Source organism: Chelon labrosus (assembly GCF_963514085.1).
Source record: "Chelon labrosus genome assembly, chromosome: 13".
In the NCBI taxonomy this organism is placed as follows: Eukaryota; Metazoa; Chordata; class Actinopteri; order Mugiliformes; family Mugilidae; genus Chelon; species Chelon labrosus.
This window is the reverse complement of record NC_140346.1, coordinates 3,841,544-3,863,621: the sequence shown is the minus strand read 5'-3', so window position 1 is coordinate 3,863,621 and position 22,078 is coordinate 3,841,544. Positions and strand designations below refer to the sequence as shown.

Genomic DNA, 22,078 nt, shown 5'->3' with positions numbered 1-22,078 from the left:
GGAATGAATTTCCATATAGGGATCAATAAGGTGTTGGATTATAATTATTATTAGGAACACTGAGAAGATGAGAAATGACAGAAGGACAGTATGTCAGAGGAAGAGACAATAATAAACAGGAGCAAACAAGTAAAGACAGACAACGCCAGGACAGCAATGTAAAAATGTCACTTTCGTTTAGAACTACTCAGTAATAAGACATTTTTATCAATCACGATGGACCAGCACAAGGCCTCTCGGTTGGGGTGGGGCTTGTCATGACATGTTTCACATTGTGTTTCTAGATGTCCTTTGATCAGATTTTCAAGTAAACAAAATCACATCTCTCAAGCTGCTGTAATCTATTTAGCGAGGACAAGGTCACGCAAATAAGATTACGTCTTGTCAAAACCAGGATCAGATGATGATACTTACGTAAGAAATGCCAAACAGACTGAACTCCATCATACCTGCAGAAAAAAGGAAATTTGGAAATTATGGAAGTCAAAGATGCATTTGTTATTTATCTGATTCTCTATGTGTACAATATTCTAATATTCTCAGATTTCTACAGACTGCCATCAACAATTGTATACGTACCTATGATGGATTTATCGAGCTGGTCCCAGCTGGCATTGTTGTCTCCCAACCAATGTCCAGCCCATTTTCCACTGGAGGGGTAAGTGGACCTGGTCACCACTATGCCTCTTTTACCTGTCACACTTAACAGGGCACTGCATAGAGAAGAGAGACTCTGGATTTATCTCAAACATGGAAAATAACACACAGACACACACACATAGCCTAGGAGCTTGCATAAATGTATATATGTCGTCTTCCTCTTAAAGTACTTTCATTAAAAAACAAAATTAGCCAATTAATTGTACAGTTTAAAATCATGTCATGAATCATTCAAAGCCACAGTGAGTGATGAAGTGAAACTCTTCCTAAGGTAAAGCAACTGGGCTCGAGGCTTATCTGTAGCTTATGCCACATTCTGGCTTCCCTATGGTGAGAAGACAATTTTACCACAAGGACCAATGTACTTTCACATGAGCAATTATTATCAGGATTGATGAGATTGTATTTCTGGCTGGAAGATATCAGATATATATCTTCTGTGGCTGGGTTTTCCTTTAAATGCCTCCACAATTCTAACTTTCGGTCTTCTTCACATATACTGTGTGTGACTTGAACGTGTTGAGATTATGAAGGATTTCTCCTTGTCTTCTTTCAAACCTAGTCTAATCCACTGGCAAATGTAAACTCTCATAACCCAAACTCTTAGTATGGATTAGTTTTCACTAGTGTACCTAATGAACTATCAAGTGAGTGTATTTACTGTGTTTAACACTGCAGCAACAAAACAACAAAGATTGCAAATGCACACAAATTCAAACACACAGGCATATTCACTTACTCATAGGTGGGCTCGGCGTGGGACCAGCCGTAGAGATTGTGAACGTCGTAGTGTCTGACTCTCTTTCCATCACTGAGTATCTGCTCGCTGTTCATGCACAGAGTCTTATGTTTTAATCCTTCATGTTTGGACTCCAGGGCTTTGGGGTGCACAAAAACACATCGTCATTTGAAGGCACTCTCCTTACCTTGATTACGTTACAGCTTAATGACCTAATCACAATACAAGCAAAACAAATAGAATTGTGTGTTTCTTACGTGGCATATATGGAGGATACTCCAGAAGTTGATTTCCAAGACATTTCCCTCCGACTGTACCATGGACAAAACTGGCAGGCTCATTCATGTCCTTCAGATGAAGACAGTAGATGATGAAAGTTAAAAGAAAAATAAGTAGAAGTATTTCAGTGATTTAAGAATGGAATTAAGATTCTATTATTCAAATGTTCTCTTTCAGGACTTACGATCCAAAGTCCATCAAACTTTGTGGTTTTGTTATAGAAATCCATGATTTCTTGCTTCCACCATTCGGCTGTTGAAGAGCGGAAGAAGTCGGGGAATGCTGCGTACGACCTGTAGAGCTGAAAATGGGACAGTCAAGTGATCAGGAAATGAACTGGTGGAAATGGAAAGATTTCATGCACTGATTCGTGTCTACGACAGATGTAATGTTCAGGCGTATTGTCCTAAATGTTGCAAGCTAGAAAGTGCTATGTGTCTCGGGATGATTACGAAAAAATATTGTACCTCTACTTGGGTATCCCAGTCCAGAGATTCATCTACAGTGACATTGGGGTAATCGGGCCAGACCTGAAGAAAAAAAAGGTTAAAAAGGTAAAAAAATCATGTTTTTTACCTTTTTCCTCAGTACATTCTTGAGTTTAGTTGGACTTTGTATGGCCATCCATTCCTTCTTACCTTCCCCCACACAATGTCATCACTGAGGCTTTTTGGCCACTTGATGAAGACATCCGCTGCTTTACCTCTTTCAAAAGCAGGGTAATAACGTGTCTCATTGCCTGAGATGGCCGGATCCTGGAATTAAATACACATAATTGTTCAGTATTCAGTAGTGGAGAGTCACTAGTGTTTCACTAATTTAACATCTATCCTTATACATGGACACCTTTAATGCACCTACACCAGCTGCTATAAGTTTGTCCAAGCATGTAACTGTAATCAATATACAATATGATGCCATTACCAGAATGAAGATGAACCTCATGCCCTCGCTTCTCATGTTGTTGACCAAGGCAGGCAGCCCACTAAAATCTGGGTCCAGGACAAAGTCCAGCTGACGATCCAAATAGTCAATGTCTGCATACTGCACATCCTGCAGCAGATGCCAGAAAAAGCACAAATGAATGTATTGTACAGTGATTCAGTTTGCTGCGTATTCAGCTTCATGAACTTTACAGAGCGACATTTAATTAAAGAAGGCGTTTTTAATAGAATGTACAAATATAATTATTATTTAAATACAACTTTCTTGTCATTCGTTTCAGTTACATTTTGCTCAAGTGGAATTGTGTTCCACTAACAAATATGGAAATTTGGTAAATTCACCTCATCATATTGAATACTAACACTGCTTCGTTTGCCTGCTCTGTATGTGGAAAGTAAAGTTTGGCTAGTCTGTAAAACTAGTTATTGTGCAGCCTTTTTAAGTGGCTGCATATTCTGCCATCTTTCATTCCAGTTAATTGTGCAGGAGTCTTTTTGGCTGGCGTCAGCTCCTTACAGGTTAGGGCTTTGTGAAAGCATATTCCTGGGATCACTTGATTATCAACGGAAATTCTTATGTTCTGTTCTGCATGATGAAGAGGACTGGATTCTGGTCCGTTTCCTCATGGGACATTTTGCCACGGTTAGAAAGCTCACATTTTACATAAATTTAACTTCCCTTTTTTGTTACAATCTTCGTTTGCCCAAAATGTTTTCCAAATATGCACCCTAAATCTCACTGTTAGAAAGAAGTATCTGGTGTCTGATACAAACTGGAAATGTCTAGACACTGTGAAACTGACTATGGACAGGATTTCAAATGATATTATAGGTCACATTTGATTAGGTTAGACTGAATGCACCCAGTGAAATCCATGTCAGTCTCTCAATTGAGCTGCATCCCAAGAACTAATTTTATCTGATTTACTTTTTGTGTGCATACAGTAATTATATTATACAGTATGGGTAAATACTGTGTTGGGTTTAGCTCAGTCTATTCCACTGAGTGCATGTCTCTGTACTGAGCAACCTACAGTGGACAAGAAGAAGCTTTCAGATCACATTTGCTCAGATGAGGGCAATAGAATGATTCACTGTGGCGAGGCACTGACTAAATGAAATCTGAGTCTGTGCAAATGCTGGCAGAACTACTAGGGTGTAATCAGACCACATGTTTGTGGGCAGTACCAGCAATGTGCCCTGTAATATTGTGCTACAGGTACTATGTGCGATATACCTCCAGTTGTGTCCATATGTCTAAGAGCCCAAAGGATATCGCTCATGTAAAACTGGACAAAATCAGTCCTGAAGTTTGGTGATTTGAACCCAGAACAAATTATAGGCATCTAAACTGAAGACAGAACTGACAGTGTAAGATGTCAGATTGTTATTTTGAGTTGGGCTTGCTCAATGTCAAATCATGGTTAGACAAAATATTTCTAAGGGTGAAGTGTATGGCACTTAGAAAACACTCCCCACTTGTGGAAAATTGATTAGTTGTATTTAGAGCACAATTAGGAGGACCAAAAGTAAACCCACCTGCAGAAGATCAATACTTTAAACTTTGTCTACTGAGAGATAGAAATCTTCACATACAAAGAATACGTAAATATACAGAACAGTCAGTTGTGCCAACAGGAAGCTGTTTAATAATGTCTCAATAATTAGTAGAGTCTTTTAAGCATTTCTCAGGAGGGGAAACAAGACCAAAAACATATCTGCATTTGAAAGTAAAGGAGCCTATTTACCAATATATCCAGGTATGAGCTCTGTGGCACTAAGAGAAGAGTTTGTGTTTGGAAATGAAGGGGAGAGAGAATGATACTGCAGTGCATCTGTTCCACAATGAAACATGGAACCAGGTGACGGGAATATTCAAGTCTGAGGGAGTTTTACAACTCTGGAGTCAGACACCCCCTCTAAATCAGCTTCACCCCAGCCAAGGAGAAGTAGCGCTCCATTCTTCAGAGAGATGCTCTGATTTGCATCTTTGTGGAGAAGGATTTATACTGCAGCAGGATAATGACCCAAAGCACATCTCGAAGTTTTGCAGATCTACTTGAAGATCAAAAAAGGCCAAGGAGTGCTGACTCCCGTGAACTTTCTTCCATAGTCACCGGACCATGCTGACAACACTATCTTCTGCCACAGAAGTGTATTCAGTAGTCTTGTATGGTGCTGCTCTAATGCTGAATTTAGACATCTCAAAGTTGTCCGAGAACTTACATAGGGTATACCAGCTGCCCTCATATCTTGGTACAGAGTTTCTATTTCCCCGTCATTGGCGTAACCATAGCGACAGAGCTGGAACCCAAGGGACCAGTAGGCTGGCATAACAGGTCGTCCAACGAGCTGTTAAGAAGAAAACAAAAAAAGGAAGTCAAAACAGTTCACCACGGAAATAAAAGTTATTTTACAGAAAAACGTGACATCGTCCACAAAGTGTTTGTTTGATTGTTTGTGTGGCTGTGCGTGTGTGTCGGTGTATGTGTGTTTAGATTGGCTAAATGAGAGAGCCCAACGAAGCGAGGAACTCCCAGCTGCTGCAGTCCATCAACAGAGGCCCAGGGCCAGACACAAAACACACAGGCACACACATCAGAAGTCCAAGAAGACTTACCGCAGTGTACTCCTGCACCACCATCTCAGGTGTAGGTCCCAGGACCATGTAGAAATCCAGGATGCCTCCCAGAGTTCGGTAGGTCAGAGCTGGAGTAGGCTGGAAAGTCACATCTAGACACAAAGCAGGTAAGACATTTTGGTTCCGTAAAAAAACATACATTAAGAGTTATGTATGTGTGTGATCACTGTACATCTTAGCGTTTAAAGACTAAGCAAGTAGTGCAAGGATGCAATGAATCCTTGTATTAAATTGTTTTATATATTTTTATAATACCGTATGCGTGATGCATGTTTAGTTGCCTCTGTTTAGTGCTCATTATGCAAATATGAAAAGAAGAAGTAGAGCATTCTCATTCCGCTGCAGTGGTCTTATATGAGACATCCTGTCAAAGGACGTGTGCTCAAGACTTGGAAAATGGCTTTACTCATTAATTCATATGCATATGTAATTGTGTGTCACTGTGTGTGTACATGTGATTGTGGTTGGTTGCACTTGTGTGTGGCATAGGCTCTAGCAACATTTGTGTGGGTGCGTCATCTGTACGACTCATGCACATGTGTTTGTGTGTTTTTCTCACCCATTGCATTGCTGTTAAGCAGCAGCACGCCGTGAGCATCGGCGGTGTCCTCAAGGCCCATGTAGAAGGGATGAACTCCGTAGCAGTTCATCTTATACTGCAGCAGAGAGACACAGAAAGTGAGCATTAAAGGGAACAAGTGAAATGGGTAATTGTTGGTTAAAGGAATTCTGATATGTGTGTGGTTTGTGCTAATGCTGGCTTGAGTACCACTTTGTGCACTTTTCTTTGCACCTGACTCTACAATTCTTATTTTATTTATGTGTGACACCAACACTTCTACGACAGGTGGTGCAGAGCAATTTCCCCCAAAGTAAGGAAAAGTGTTCCAACAGCTGTCTTTTATGCAAATGAGTGTGAACTACATAAAATGTGTTTTAAAGATAGCCTTCCTGTGTTTGTTAGAGGACTCAACTGGGGTTCCAAATAACATTTAAACAATGCCGACTGGCCTGAGCTTGACGACATGAACAGAAAACTGGGAGGTCATTTGGGGATTTAAGTTGCTGTCAGGTGCTTTAACAAAATCCAGAGGACCTAAACATAGCACAGGCAGCATTAAAATTAATGACTGTAGCTTGGTAGCTACCATACTCGATGCCAAAGAGCTTCAAAAACAGTTTGCATGTACATATAGTATTGTGCTGCAGTAAGTATGCATATGTAACAATATATTGTGGTGGGAATAAGTGTGGACTTTGTAAGGGTTCCTCTTGTCACTACTTAGATGGTGGGAACTAGACAGACTGAAGGAAGAGGAGCAGATAGAAAGGTGGCGGGGGACAGGAAATCTGCTACTTTCAGATGTCACCATCCTGCAACGAGCACTCATGGGCATGGCACACTCCATCAGCCTCCTGCCCGTCTGCTACATAAGAAGTTGTTAAATGGCAATGTGGCTCCTACGACTAGCCAGGTTTCTCTGTCATTCAGGAAGTCTGCTTTTCTTGCTAAGCGTGTGAGTGTCCATGTCGCCCCGCTACACGGTGTGATGGCCCTGGCTCAAGAAGGACAACGGTCATGGGAGTAGGCTTTAATTCACAACCCATTTAGAATAAAATGGAACTATGTAACTATAACTGAGGATGTTTTTCAAAATAAAACAACTCTTAAAATACCCTCTCAGCAGTACATAGGAAAGTCAGTACTCTTGCCTCTTACAAGTGTTATCACTTTTACTGGTCTTTTCCAGTATGTGTTATTAAATCAGACTGGGTCAATACAGAGCCCATGTCGTCCTGTCTCCTCTACCTTCTCTCTTATTTTTATCTGCTTTTTCTTTTCCTTCTATTTCCTCCCCTCTAACTTCAGTTCCCCCGCTCACCGAGGGACCCCGTAACATTTGTCTGAACCCCGCGGAGCTGTCGTGACAGCTCAGCAATTATGCCTGATAATGCTGATACAGGTAGAAAACCTCACCCTGTCTGGCCTTGGCACGTTAGGGTAAACACGATGACACTCCACAACCGCCTTCATGTCAACGGAACAACGGAACCACATCAAAGTGACACGAGTGAGAGAAGGACGAGTTTGCAAGGTTGTTTTCAAGTGACCTCTGTAGTTTCCGGAGGGCGAGGTGATAAAAGACAGTCAGCGCAGGGTGTTCTGCCTCATGTGCAATCTGAAGGTATTTACATCTGAATTAGGTAATCACTGCCTAAATCTGGAAGTCATGGACATCACCAAAGAATGCTGGTCCTGAACTGCTTGGCCTTTTTAGAAGGCTTTTTGGTAAATCTAAACTGGAGTTTCTATTCTTGTGAATGGTTTGCACCTTGTGGTGAATGTTTGCATATTTGCTCATGTTAAGTCTTTTCTTTAAAGTGGACACAGATGATGATGTGTGCTTCCTGAACAGCCTTCTTTGCTTGTCTGGATGATGTGCTTTGGACTGGATGGATCATTCAATCCAACCATACATAACCATCCATGGATGCTCACCAGTGCACTCCTGTGTTTCTGTGTGCCGAACTGTTTGAACTGGTTTGAACACTCCTAATGTTCCTGCTGTTTGGCCTGCTTCAGTTGCACTGAGAGCACCTCTGAACGTATGTTGTGGGTTGCCAAATGCAAATAGCACTCTTGAAAATAACTCCACAGCTTTTACCTGCTTAAGTGATGAAGAAATAATCAAGGGAAATCTCACATCTATGCATGAAATAGCTTTTGAGTCAAATGTCCAATCACCTTTGAGCCCCTGAAAACTGGTGTCTGTGTATAAAAAATGGCTGTATGGTATTTGTGATAACAGAGGATGTGCCCGTGTGTGATCCTTACACCAGGAGGCTGGTCCTTGGAGAACATTCCCCAGGTGTGGTAGTTGAGATCGTGCTTAAAGGTTTTGTGCTCTGTCTCCCCGAAGCCGTACACAAACTCAGACGACAGTCGAGTCGACACTTGGATGAACATGTCTGAGAAGGTAAAACCTGGCAAAGAGGAGTCCCAGCTGAGAGAAGTGACAGAGGATTAAATCGACGAGAGACAGAGAGGGAGAGAGGGAATTATTGTCAAAGGGAGTTATTCACAATATGTTTGACACCAATAAGCATAATCACACATAGGAGCTGCAGGCATCCCTTCAACACACTTCATAAATTTTAATTAGTCGAAATTCAGCTGACACTTCTAAAAAAACAGTGAAGGCTTAGCTACAAAATAATGTCACCCTCGCTTTGAGATACGCTTTGAATAGACTCCAATGCTCCGCTGCTTGCGGCAGAGGCGCTCAACTATCCTGAGCACATCTGATTGGCTAACAACACCAGAGGAGCTGACTCAGCATTGTTAGTTTAATCTCAGGGAGGGGGGATAGTTGCGAAGGATTTTTTTTTTTATTTTTATTTTTTTTTTATCCCATGTCTCACTTTATTGCTTGCTAACAGGAGCATCTATATTACCCTGAAATTGCCTGGCGACTCATTGCCCAGAGGGGACCAGTTTAAGGAAATTTAAGTTAGATTAGCTGTGAAAACAAAATATAGGACATAATGCATATTCATTTATCAAATTAATATAACATAGCATAATATTTATTTATTTATTAAAATTTCCCTTAAGGCAAAATACAGACACAGGCAAAACCTTTTTCCCCCCTTGTTGGGCTGCTTCTATAAAATGTCCTCATCACACTAGTGGAAAGAAATGTGCAAAATACCCATTTAGTTGTTTATCAGAATCAGTCCGAATCAGAATCAGCTTTATTGGCCAAGTATGTGAAGTATGTGTGCACATACAAGGAAGCTGACTCCAGTAACCTTTGCTCCCTTGTACAAAAACACGCAGGACTTTTTGCAAACTAGGACCTTTTTGCAAACTACTGCATATTTGATGTGTTAATTTGCATATTCACTATAAAGTTTAAAAATGTTTCTTATACACTGAGCTACAAATCTACACTTTGGTAGAGCTTAAATACACCACACCTTAAAGTTTTATTCCCATCTATATTTGACTGATTGATTATAGGTTTGTTCATTTATCATTCATAGTCTCAATTATATAACATTGTATTTGTAAAGGCAATAAATAAATACAACAATAAATAAATTTTTATGGCTTTCATAGCTTTTTTGGTTTTCTAATTGTAAGTACTGTGATAGATGCCAGTTTGTCTTAGAATATGTTAAGCAGTATCAGATACAATACAACAATACAACCCCATAGAACAGCCATGACAAACACTCACATCTTGGTTCCTGTGCTCTTCCTTACGACCTGGATGCCGAATGGGTTTTTGGAAACAGTGACCTTGTAAAGTCTCTTGTTCTCATCAGTCTCGGGAACAGCAGGAACTGACAGAGGCACTGGTACCTCGTAGCGAGGTGTGGCCGGGTCCCAGATCTGAACATGAAGGAATTGTTAGTGAGTGTGTGACTTTACATGGAGCAGCCATGCAGGACATGTGCTTTGGGAAAATAGCCAGGGGAGGGACACAGGGAATAACACCGACACTGAAGAGACATGAATAAATAAATGCACCTCTAGCAGCACAAAAACCACACACACACCTTGAACTGCAGCATGTCACCGGTGTGGTAGCGAATCTCGACACGGAGTGAGTCGATGTCCGGAGACCCATTGTAGGGGCTCCCACTGTACTTCGTGTTCCGAGTGATATCAACTGTAATGCCTGAGTCGGTTTCTCTGGATGATGTAATAGAGTAGCCATAGTCTTTTGGGTAGAAGCACCATGGAACATTGGCTTGGCTACTTGGCTGTTTTTTTGGACAGAAAGAGAAGCATTTTCAAAAATACAGAAATAATGTGTACATGTGCATACGAAGATCATCCGAGCGAGCCACTCCTTACACTCCAGGTGCAGCCTCTGGCCTTGCACTTAGCCTCATCAGCATTGTCCTGTGGATAGCAGTTTAAGCGCTGGAGGTCTTCCTCCACTTCTTCCCACCGGATCACGTAGGACTCCCCCAGCATTAAGGAGAGGCCATGCAGGAACAGAACCTGTGAATACGATGAAGAATGGGAGAGGAAAAAACATTTTAATAATGTAGCTGTTATTAACACAAGGAAGCCCAAGTGAGAACACCCTCCGAGTACCAATCTCCTCATGCAAGCGAGCACAGAGATGCTTCCTCGAGACAGAATGCGGGCTTGATGTTGTATGTACTATCAATTAAGAGGCAGCTGTTAATTTCCCTAATGAGTCATTCCCACAGTAAATCTTGGGGAGCGCCTTTCGCTCTACTCACTACAGTCACCATCTGATGCATCCTCAACTCATGAGTAGACTTTTGTGATGTTCATCAGTCATTTCAGTGGATCCCTTCATTTTGCAATTATGCTTCACTAATTCTATTGTGTAAAATGTATCGCACGGGGACCCACAACCAACCAACAAGCTATATTTAGAAAGAAAAAAAAAAGAAAAGAGAATGGCAGGATTGTGCGTGAGGGGGGTAAGAAAGAAAATAAGATCAGTGGAAACTATAAGAAGTGCTCATGGACTGTGAAGGAGGCAGTTTCTATATGTATTTGGAACAGTATAGATCAGAGTAAAGCGAGATGGTGACTTCCTGTCACTCATGTATTATAGTTCTGTTTGAGTGTACATGGAACTAATGGCGTTTGGCAGCTGTGAGCTATATTCAAGGCCCAGACTACGAATACAAAGACTGATGGACATGACAAGCCGGAGTTTAGGTTTAACGGCACATTTACCCTTCACCCCCAGGAAATGGTTACCACCCAGAGTCATTTGATAAATGCACTCTTGTGCGTGTGTGTGTGTGATCAGAGAGACCTTGAGGATCGGCACAAGCACACACGCACAAACACACGTGTGCGCACGCAAACATACACAGGCACAGAGCGCAAATCTCTGTGGTCCTACATAGCTGAGTCTCTTGACACTTTAGAGACTCTCGCCTTTTGCTCACAATCCTGGGCGCTTACTGTCACACGGACATACACCTCGCACACACACACACCTGCAGGGAACTTTTATGATCTGTACCTAATGTAAATTGTTATCATTTCTTACACTTAGAGGCTAACCTTGAAATGTACAGTAATGGTTTCAGTCCCGGTCTTATTGAAATAAATGGCAGTAAGTGAAGCTGCTGCAGAATTTAATCCTCCTTTCACCTGTCCTGCATTAGTACAGCAAGGTACTGACAAAATACATGAACAATATGTGTTTTGACTGTATTAGTGTGTTATTATTCATTGCTTCTAAACTATGAATATAACCCATAAATGAGCTGGTTTTGCTTACACAATTGCACACAAAGCAATCGCCTATTTAAACATGCCGCAGACTCCAATGCAACATGAAACAGTAGCGTTTACTCTGAGTCGTGTCCCTGATCAACTGAAGAATGTCTACATCAAGCCCTGAAGACTACATCCGAAGCTGCTTAAGGTTTCTCTGTATTCACCAGCTAGTAACTAACTTTTCATGCTGTTTGGTTCTAGTGAGTGCACACTGGGTTTGATCCAGATTTTTCCCTGGGAAAGAGGTCAGACTCAACCAAAACAACAAGTTGAAAGATTACAAAATGCTTTGTTCAGAAGTAAGAATTCTTCCCGGATTTATCACAACACACATCATAAAGAGCGTAAGAGGAAATTCAACATTGTTTCACTGTGTTTTTTGTGCATTCATACTTGATACTTGATAATGAGTGCTTTAGCATGTGTGTGTTTACCTCCTTGGCTCCGTCGTGATCTATGTTGGCGTCCGTCAAGTTGACGACATGTTTAGTATGTCCAACATGAGTAAGAATGACAGACTTGGGAGGATAAGGCACCCCGAGGATGGTAATGTTCTCAAACTTGAGGTTGTTTGGGTCCTTGTAGTCAGTACGGACTGGCTGCATTGTCAGAACTCTCTACAAGGACACATATGTACAGACACATTTACATTAAAGCAATTTCAAGCCTGAAAACCCTAAAGAGAAAAATGTTCTTTACTGAATTGACATTTTACAACATATAAAACGTATTTCCATCCCCCACAATGGTTGTTACAATAGCTCTCCTGTCTGTAAACACCAGAGCACAGGAAGGCCATCACTAGCATGGAATAAACATGCAAGGCGATCCTCAGTGCAGAGTGAAGCAGGAACATGGGGCACTTGATCCTACAAGGCTTTAGCCGGCCAGCATGGATCAAACATGCTTGGTAATCTGGACGGGGAAAGTCAAATGTCTCGAGTGGTTTTGAACTTTGAACTAGAGCTGAGATCAGAAGGAATATGTGGGCAGGATTTGAAAAGACAGTGCAGATGTACGTGAGGAAAACTTACGTCGTAAACAGAGAACGTGTAGTGGGTGTATTTGTTGTTTTCCACCGGAGCTGTAAAAAGAAGAAGAAGAAGAAGAAGAAGAAGAAGAAGAAGAAGAAGAAGTAGAAGAAGTAGAAGCAGGTGTTACGGTTTGTGACAGCAGTTTAACACAACAGATGCTTGGACTGACCTCTGCTTGTTAATATGTGTGAGATTACTGACAGTGTTTGAACACACTGACTCATGCGATTCAAAAAAGATAAGCGCGTCTATTAGACGGTAGGAAAAGAATCCCTGTAATCAGTGGTAATGACAAGACGCCAACACATTTGCCTGCACTGAAAAAGGCAGAAATGAGAAAAGCTACAATACCTCGGGAATCTCCATCATCCCAGAATAGCTCCCCAGCTGCTTGGTTTTTTTCATCAAGAGCAATGATCAAACCCATGGGGTTGCGTCGACTGGAGAAATATAAAGAAACACACACGGAAGTACAAACAACATATGTGAGTGTGATTACAATTCAATGAATCAAACAACTTTGCAGTCAAAGAGGAAATACAGTACGATTCACTTTTCAACATGCGCTGCTGCGGAAATTTGCTTGTTCAGATATCACATGTACAGCACGTGTATGTGTTTACCTGTAAACGGTGGTGACTTCAGGCCTCTGTGTGGGGAGGATTGCTCCTCCTCTGATGTGTAAACCAAGCTTGTCACCTGGTAGATACATGTCAACATACTCTCCGCGTTCTGGAATGCGCTCCATCTGCTCGGCGGGACAACAGAATATATTAGCTCACCTAAATTCCCCCTTGTGGGCAAGACAGTCTCTATGATGTCCCTCATGATTTGCAGAGGTGGCCATCATTTTGTATGAGCCTGAGGTAGAAAATCCCGCCTTTGGGCATGCGTGAAAGTGCAGTACACAGTCACTGAGGCCTCTTGTGTTTGCCGTTGGTGAAAATGACTCAGCCTTTTGTCTGGCTCTGCCACTCGCAATTAAACGCAGACAAAACAGAGTTGAAACAGAAATTAATGATTCCTTTTAGCCTTGATTTTTATGAGGCCAAGTTTTGACTTAATTCTTCACTCCCGATTTTATTTTACTTTATTTTTAAACAGAAAACACTCAATAGATATCAGTCAGCGTTAATTAACATTAGTGATTGTTGAAAAAAGTATAAAATAAAATGAATCCGCAGTCTTCTAGTTTTGCTGAAATAAATCAAATTTCAATGTTAAAGCTTTTTAAAACAGACACTGAGCCACTTGAGATGGGTATTAACCTTGATATTAAGCTGCAATGCATGACTGCTCGGGTCTTTTAGGTGTTTATTTAAGAGGAACAGACATATTTCTCCACATCTCTCTCTTTCCCTCTCTGCCTCTGCTATCCTAAATTCAGTTCTCTGAGGGTCCAGATGGAGCACAGTTAATTTCTGATCCCCCCAGGACCAAATCCTCAGACCAGCCTAAAACAATTTAAAAGTCTCTTCTCTCCATCTCCTCTCATTCTCCTTCCACCTACTTCCTTCTCTACGTCCTGTTATTCTCTCTTGTGGTGCTCTAATTCATTTTTTTTTTATCCCATTTGTCTCTATTCCCACTGAGTCTGTGTGTGTGTGTGTGTGTCATTTTATGCAGTACAGTATGAATGTGTGTGTGTGTGGGCTGGAGTTAGTGAAGCGTCTATAAGCAATTTCAGATCTTATCTCCCCCTCATTGTCTGCCTTAAGGAGGTCTTCTCTAGCCTTGTCTTCTCTTCCTTGCTGGCCATTTCTCCCGTCTCCCTCTCTACATACTATGATTTCCATCCCCTTCTTTTCCTCATCTTCTCTTTTGTCACTGGTTTTTCTCTTGTCATGCACTGCCATTCATTTCCCTCCTTTTGTTCATCCTGTCACCTTTCTCTCGTTCCTCTGTTTTTTGATTTTTTTTGTTTTTCCCCAGTAGTTCTTTTCTCTGCAACTTGTTTTTTTATGGTCATTTTCACCGCATCAATACTCCTCCACCCTTCCATCCTCCTACCCAGATAATCACAGGGGACCAACCAGGACAAGGGGCCGGCGGCAAGACAGCCAATCTAATCGCTCATCTGATCAGTGGGCGCTTTACATTGCCACTCCGACGCCCAAATAAGGTCCCAGAGGAACTCAACACCTCTTTTATCTCTCTGTCAGTGAGATAGTCTACCTCCTCTCTTCCTTGTCCCCTCTTTCACTCTATCTTTGTCCTCACTCTCGCTCCGTCTTATCGCTCCTGTCCCCCTTTCTCAAACAAAGAGCTGGAGGCCAGGACTTTCATGTGGTACATGTTCTTTGTGTAAGTGTTATTGGGACTAATGTGACGCGATAAGCCACTTTGCAATGATTTGCCATACAATTATGTTAGCAATTAATTAGTGTCACTTGTATGATCTAATGCAACACACGACAACCCTGTTATGAATCCTGTTAAGCCCATTTGTGATTCTTTTTTCTCATCTATCATATTTATGAAGCGCAGCGTGTATGTATAGGTTTTTGCTGTCTAATTAATGTAAAAATCCACTTTTCTTGCATCACCTATCAGACAGTTTTATGGCCATCATAAGAACAGAATAAAATGTATATTCTCTCTGTGCACTATCACCTTATGAAGAATAATTTGGCAACAAGACTTGTGCAATGGTGTATGAACTCATCTATAAGAACAGCAATTTCCCCAGATCCAGTTATTTCACATCGATTAATCACACTATTGATTATTTCATTAGTAGTAAATGGGGGTGGGGGGAGGTTTTGGGGGTGACTGTTCTTTACAGGGAAGCAATTAAATAAACAGGAAATAAGCTTACCGTCTCGTAGTCATACCACACAGCGTTTGGTATGTATGCCCGCACTGTATTCACACCCTGCAGGAAACAAGAAGAAATATTTTTTTTCACCCATGTGCATATGTGAGCTATGATCTACATGTTGGTTTGTACCATTAAACCCAAGATCATGTGCCTCTGATTTGCGGAGATGCACATCAACGGCTTCCCAGCCCGTGTGAAAGCAGGCCCGTGTTTGGTTTGTGTTTGCAGTCAGTAACACTGGCTTCGGCTCACCGCTCCAATCCTGACACTTTAATCTTATGAGGCTAAAAATGAGGAGAGGCACTACAATACCACCACAAAGGAAGTGAGGGCATTCCTTGCTCCAGCCGCAATGGTAAAGATAGAATGTTCCTTTTAAGGAAAGTTATTTTAAAACTGCCTATCGTCTAATATCAAGTTCCCAACAAAGCCCTTGTGACATTTTAGTCTGCAGCGCTATGATGCAACAGATGATGGAAAAGACAGCATCCAGTGACGACTGATAGGTGACAGCCTTTGATGGCTTAAGGTGGCGGACGGACAGGGGCAATCAATAGACGAGCGGTGAGCTTTTGATAGCGTTGTCACTTCTCCGCTCTTTCTGACAGTGCAGAACAGAGGGAGAGAGAGAGAGATAAACACAGAGGCCACGGCAAAGGAAAGAGCAAGTCTTTCTCAAAAAATACCAAATCGTGAAATAGACTATGTCAACTGCGTAGGCCAAGGCCGTCTGTCAAAGGCACTGATGGCACCAGCGCCTAATTCCTCTCTCTCTCCCTCTCTCTATGTCCTAGTTTGCTGCCCTCCGAGGCCCATCATTAGGAACAAGAAAGAGGGGTGGCAGGGAGAGACGAAAACAATAAACAGGTAAGGGACTGGGGCTTGAAACATAATTAAACAGAGAGCAAATCTGAAAAGAAAAACTCCAAAGGAGCACATGCTGAACACTAAAAAGTGTAAAATATGATGAAGACATGTGTGCATAATGGCCTGCTAACCAAATTAAATGACTTAATGTCCCCTTTAGGACCACATTCGCAGTTTGACTCAAATCACCTGTCACAAACGCTGCACAGCCGGCGGGACGGCTGCCTGGGGAAATGGATGCTCCCCCCCATACCTCGTTTTCTGGTGTCTGATTTGCTAGCGGCAGCCATCACTCACCCCGCTGACTAATGGGAAGAGACTGCAGGACTTAGCTGGGCTGCTAACTGTGATTGAGTGGGACAAGGCATGCAGCCTGCACCCTCATTTAGAGTACTGAAGCTGAGTTAGCCATAAGGTAAGAGTTGATCAGGTGGGCCAAAGATTCATACTGGCAGAATGATCAGATGACGGCTGAGAGAGATGAGAGGGGCAGAGAGCGCCACAGAGAAAGTGCGCGTGAGAGATGGGATGAAATGAAATGGGATCACAAGGGGTGAGTTGACAGCGGCTGATTAAGAGAATGCAGATGAGATAAGGGAGCCAACGTTTGATGAAAGGGTGAACTAAAAAGAAATGGGAGTAATGGGCATGCGGGGGGGAAGAGTGGAAGTATGGATGAAGACCAGAGGGGATGGCAGAGTGCAGGAGATCTCCTTAGTTTATCACAGAGATCAAGGTTAAAGCATCGACTGATCTGACTGACAGAGAGATACAGAGAGAGAGAGAGAGAGAGAGAGAGAGAGAGAGAGAGCCATTAGAGAGAGGGAGAAGCAGGCAGACGGGGTTATTAATAGGGAAAGACAGAGAGAGATGGGAATAATGAAAAAGGAAAATGAAGGTAGGACGTAAAGGGCTGTTGAAGATCGGCGCGTGATCCTGCTCGAGTAACTGACACCATCTCTTTATGCGGCGCTTCGGGGCCCGACACATCTGTAACATATAGTGGGCGCTCTGTTCTCCGCACCTCCCCTCCCCTCCCCTCCCCTCGGCTAAAACCACAGCACAGAGGATCTGCAGCTCCCTGCCATCACAAAAGGTGAATACTGAGCCACAACATATGAAAACATTAGTTTTGAAGAGGTAAAGCAGGTGGTGAGAAATTATTTGAATACTTCCATTCACAGTATGCTCAATAGATGCTCACATGGGTGTAAATATCATAGTTCATAGTGGAAGGGGAGGTTCATTATGACGGATTGGTCGTGGTTAACTCTGAAATCATAAACAAATGGTTGGATCTAGAATAATATGTTGGCCAAACTGGTTCTCTAAAGCAGAGAGAAACAAAATACTTGTTCTTTCATTCCAGCTGTTCATCTGATTGTGCTGTGAATGACTAGTTTTGAGAATAGAGCTGTCTCCGTGTGGTCCTGTCTGTCCTCTGGTGGATGCAATTCTCTGCTCAGACTACCCCTGCAGTTGCTAACAGTGTCACTCACACACAAGGGCAGCCTGCCAAGCAAACGGTTGCTCTAATGTACAAGAGATTCATACATTCATTTCCTCACCAACGCAAGCGAGGTCCTAATTTTCCTCCTTGGAGATGAACTTCTATTTCACTCTACTCAATTATCGGTGGACTTTGATGGAGAGCACACTGCTTTTAAAGAGAGGGAAAATGAGCGGTTGGTCATAATTGTCGCCAGTTCCTCACACGCCCACTGATAATGGATTTCTTTTTATCCTATCCTGTTTCCAATTTCACAACTACAATTGAAATGCGTTTGTCTCGATTCACAACATCCTGCACAGTCACCTTACGGCTCATCTTTTCCCTGAGTCCAGTTATGAAAACTCTGCAAAACTGCGAGCAAAAACCCTCCACTTCTTGTATTAAAAACTTTTTCCACAATCGCACTGATTGAAGTTACTTTATCCCCGGCCCCACAATGAATCCAATTCGCTTTCCACCATTCTGTAATTCACAAGAGGCCATGCTAAATTGCTTATTATTCAGGCCACTTTGACATGACCGCGATCGCTGCATATGCACACGTGCTGTACATATGCACGCACGGGGCACGCACAAGTTTCGAACGCACACATCTGCATGAGCACACACACTGAACAAACATGCGCAAACACAAGCGTACGCGCTTCTATCTACAGTTCTAATCTGCAAGTAATGAGGTCAGTGCTCTCATTAGAGCTGTGAGAAAAGGGGGAGGTTATGAAAGAGAGAAGAAAGAGGGATGAGAGAAGGGGAGGGCAACAAAGAAAATCCCATGTCATGTTTTCCCAGTGGAGGTCAGAGTGTGTGTGTGAGCGTGTGTGAGTGAGTCGCTGATCATCTCATCTGCAGGGCACACTTCTCTATGTACTGCATGCACCTTTTTAGATCTACTGTATATGATAGATTCTCCATGCGATACGGACTATTTAAGTATATTTTGTGAGAGCATGTCCAAATGACCAAAACATCATGATGTGTGTGTATCTTATTAACTTACCGGCTCCAGTACAGGTGTGATGAGTAGGTGTTTTCCCCAAAGGAACTGGCGATCCACAGTCCAGGAAGCTTCATCAGTGAAGAACCTTGGGAGAAAGGGGAAGAGAAGTTTAGAATCAGTTACATATATTTGTCATGAGGCTCTGGTTAACAAAAAATAAAATATATTTTAGAATATTTACAGAATAAAACCACCATGCTCTACTGTGCTCAGCGAGCAAATGTGTTTGCATATTGCCATTGTTCTCTATTAGTATGATTAAAATTGTATTAGGACTGTTTCATCATGTGTTCATGAATAATTTTTTTTTTAAATTAGTTTAAATAAAATTTAATTCTTCTTCACTTCATAATATTTTTGTCAGAAAAGATGTCTAATATAACCCTCCATCATTAGTTTAGGCATATGCTAATATTGGCGGCGATATTCTTCAATGCGACTGGCTCATTCAAGGGGTGTGGCCAGTAATGTCCAATCATATTCTCCCAGGTGGGTTCCAGCCTGTAGGTCCATGGTTCTGCTCATTAAGCTGATGTCAAACCTGATTGGTTTGACATCTCCATTTTGGATTAACTTGCAGCAAGGGGTATTGCAGCATCTTGTTGCATCACACTGGTTACCTTTAATACTGAATGGACCACAATGCTGTTAATACTCTGCTTTCATACTGTTAAATCTCTGAAGAGGGACTCTAATGCACTACTCGCCAATACTTATTAAGCAGGGACCAATCATTTAGATTTAGGGGATTAGCCCTCTCAGCAGAACCATCATCACTGCTTCTTTGATATTCTTTGTGAGTGCCCTTTGGAGAGCCTTAACCTCCAAATCTAAGCGCATGTCTCAGGCTGATATGAACCATAGCGCCAGGGAGAGATCTGTGCTTGTACTGGCTGATGGGCATCTGTGCAAGTGTGGAGTGCCGGCATTATGACCTCATATGTTTGGTGGTTCTGCCACAGCTCCCTCTATCAACACCACTTCTTAGTATGTGCTATTTGGTGTTATTGATTTTAATTAAGTCCGTTAATGGGTTTATTAAGGACGGATTTGCTCCCTCAGCAGAATCCTTGTTGCTGCTTAGATTGTTTTCCAACACAACACCTGTGTATTGAGCCTAGAGTAAAACTGCAACTTTCCTGTTCTTTTCCTGAAGTAAGACACCTGCACCACCAAAAATATCTCAAAAATCATGATTAATTCAATATCTGTGTTTTAGTAGCCTTTACAAGCATCTACAGTGTAATATAATTACATAATTCCCATAAGCACTTGGCATATTGTACTCCTGTAAATGACCTTGTCATGTAGTTATTTCTATTTGTTTTTTTCATGGTAGCTGTAGTTTTTGTCTGTGCTTACTAACAGCATTTGTTAAATCACTGTGTTTAATTTCCTGTTACACATCTTATAACATGAAAGGAAAAATGGAAGTTGGCACCATGCGTTCTTAACACAGCATTATGAATGACTTACTCGTGCATGACGGGACGCACAACAGTTTCCCCTGTGATGTGGGCCTTGTAGAAGAGTGTGTAGAGGTAGGGCAGGAGTGTGTAACGTATCCTCAGGTAATGTTTCGAGGTCTCCACCAGCGCTGAGTTAGCGCCATATGCAGCAGGGTCCTGAGGCTGGAGACAGAAAGACAGATTAAAGGGATTGGGTTGATGAACGACACAGAATGGAGGGAGGGAAATAGAGATTGGTCTTTTATCAGCTCAGAGGCAAAATGGAACAAGATGGAAGCAGAACACTGAACTAGGGGAGAAAGAAACTGGAGGGAAGATGATGGACAGGAGACAGGTGAAGAGCTAAGACAAATAACTATTTTCTTTAGCATCACTAGTTTATTGCTTAAAGTGGATATTAACCTAGATCATAATGAATAAAATACAAGAGAACTTCATGTAGGGCAAACTTAGAAGTAGAGTTTGCAAAGATAATGAGCAAAAGAGAGTGAAAGAATTTGAAAAGAGAGTGAAAGAAACTGAGGTATGATTTAATTTCTCCGATAGTGGTGAGTGAGAGGGTGATTAGCAGCTAACGGGCCGTGCTCCTCTCATCTGGCTAATCATTTATGCCCTCGGCACCTCTGAGAGTCTGATGAGAACTTGTGTGTTTGTGTGTGTGTGTTAGGCCTGGCCTGCATGGGCGTGTGATGAGTGCCATGATTAGGGCAAAGCAAAGGTCACACGTTAGCTGTCTCATTTAGTGGAAATCGTACATCAAATTCATCATCATCATGTCCCTGTCCCCCAGCAAATACTTATCCTCTCCTCCCTCCCTCCCTGCCACACACACACACACACTCTCTTTATTACCCCCCACCTAACTCAACAGTGCTATTTTTGCAGCAGTATGGAAATGTCACATGAAGACTGTTGTGAGAGCATCAATTTTCACCCTATTCAATGCTGAAAACTGACTTTTCTCCCATGTTATTTGTTTTCATCTATACAAAAATAGCTCAATGGCAATACAAATGCACTTCTTTGTTCATAAGGCACTTGTATTTCTCAGTGACATTAAGCTCCTCATCTAACATGTGACATTTGAATCTATAGTATGCTTGTTAAAGATAAACATAAACATCTCTCTATCTTCATTATAAACCAAGTTAATATGATTAAACATGTCAGAGTGGTTGACATTGTGAACCGGGTCAATTTTGGACAAGAAAATGTCTAACCTTACTGACCTTTTCTTACAAAGTCATTGCACAGTCATAGCTTTGCAACTGTTACTAAGCCCGGCATGGCTATTTGGTTTCCTTTGCATTATAAAGCTGCACACAAAGGGCATCTGTTTCCCATCTCCCAGGTCCTTTTCTGAAAAATGGTTACCTATAAATGGGCTAGCACTCCAATTGTGTGTCTGCAAAGGAGGAGTTCAAGTACAGTGTTGAATGTAGGGCTGGTTTCTAGTGGTTGCGGCGGCTAGATGCTTATAAATGTCAACAGCATAGAGAGCTGCAGAGGGCCTTTTGTTCCATCAGAAATGCATGGGACGGACAACCCAACAGCCTCCGGAATGCATAGTAGCGTAGCATGACATGCTAGTCTCCTTGTTTCCATGAGCAAGTTTTTAGTTGGTTTGAGGTAAGGATATACCTACGCAAAATTGCCAAATTGCCAAATTGCCTTTACTTCAACAAAACTGAATGAAATCTGTCCTTGTGATATCAATGGTAAAAAGTCAAAAAGCGTTTGACCACACGTAACAGGGGATGTTTATCAGAACCAAGTATGCAAACTTTGGGCTTGCCATACTTGGTAGTTCTGACTTGACAAATTT

General features: G+C 42.0%; 1 protein-coding gene across 1 annotated transcript in view; it reads right to left on the bottom strand.

The window, feature by feature from the left end:
* The window catches only part of si (sucrase-isomaltase), a 61,570-nt gene that overhangs the window by 17,892 nt on the left and 21,600 nt on the right, over positions 1-22,078 (bottom strand). The window contains exons 17-38 of the mRNA XM_084558114.1: positions 20,261-20,415; positions 18,785-18,869; positions 15,405-15,461; positions 13,210-13,334; positions 12,833-13,026; positions 12,587-12,636; positions 11,987-12,169; positions 10,131-10,280; positions 9,830-10,036; positions 9,508-9,662; positions 8,100-8,268; positions 5,823-5,919; positions 5,243-5,355; positions 4,849-4,974; positions 2,603-2,731; positions 2,317-2,433; positions 2,146-2,208; positions 1,863-1,979; positions 1,657-1,747; positions 1,400-1,538; positions 580-713; positions 415-449 (exon numbers count right to left, since the gene is read on the bottom strand). Of these exons, the coding sequence (XP_084414240.1) occupies positions 415-449; positions 580-713; positions 1,400-1,538; positions 1,657-1,747; positions 1,863-1,979; positions 2,146-2,208; positions 2,317-2,433; positions 2,603-2,731; positions 4,849-4,974; positions 5,243-5,355; positions 5,823-5,919; positions 8,100-8,268; positions 9,508-9,662; positions 9,830-10,036; positions 10,131-10,280; positions 11,987-12,169; positions 12,587-12,636; positions 12,833-13,026; positions 13,210-13,334; positions 15,405-15,461; positions 18,785-18,869; positions 20,261-20,415 (2,691 nt within the window). The remainder of the gene's footprint in view (positions 1-414; positions 450-579; positions 714-1,399; positions 1,539-1,656; positions 1,748-1,862; positions 1,980-2,145; positions 2,209-2,316; positions 2,434-2,602; positions 2,732-4,848; positions 4,975-5,242; positions 5,356-5,822; positions 5,920-8,099; positions 8,269-9,507; positions 9,663-9,829; positions 10,037-10,130; positions 10,281-11,986; positions 12,170-12,586; positions 12,637-12,832; positions 13,027-13,209; positions 13,335-15,404; positions 15,462-18,784; positions 18,870-20,260; positions 20,416-22,078) is intronic.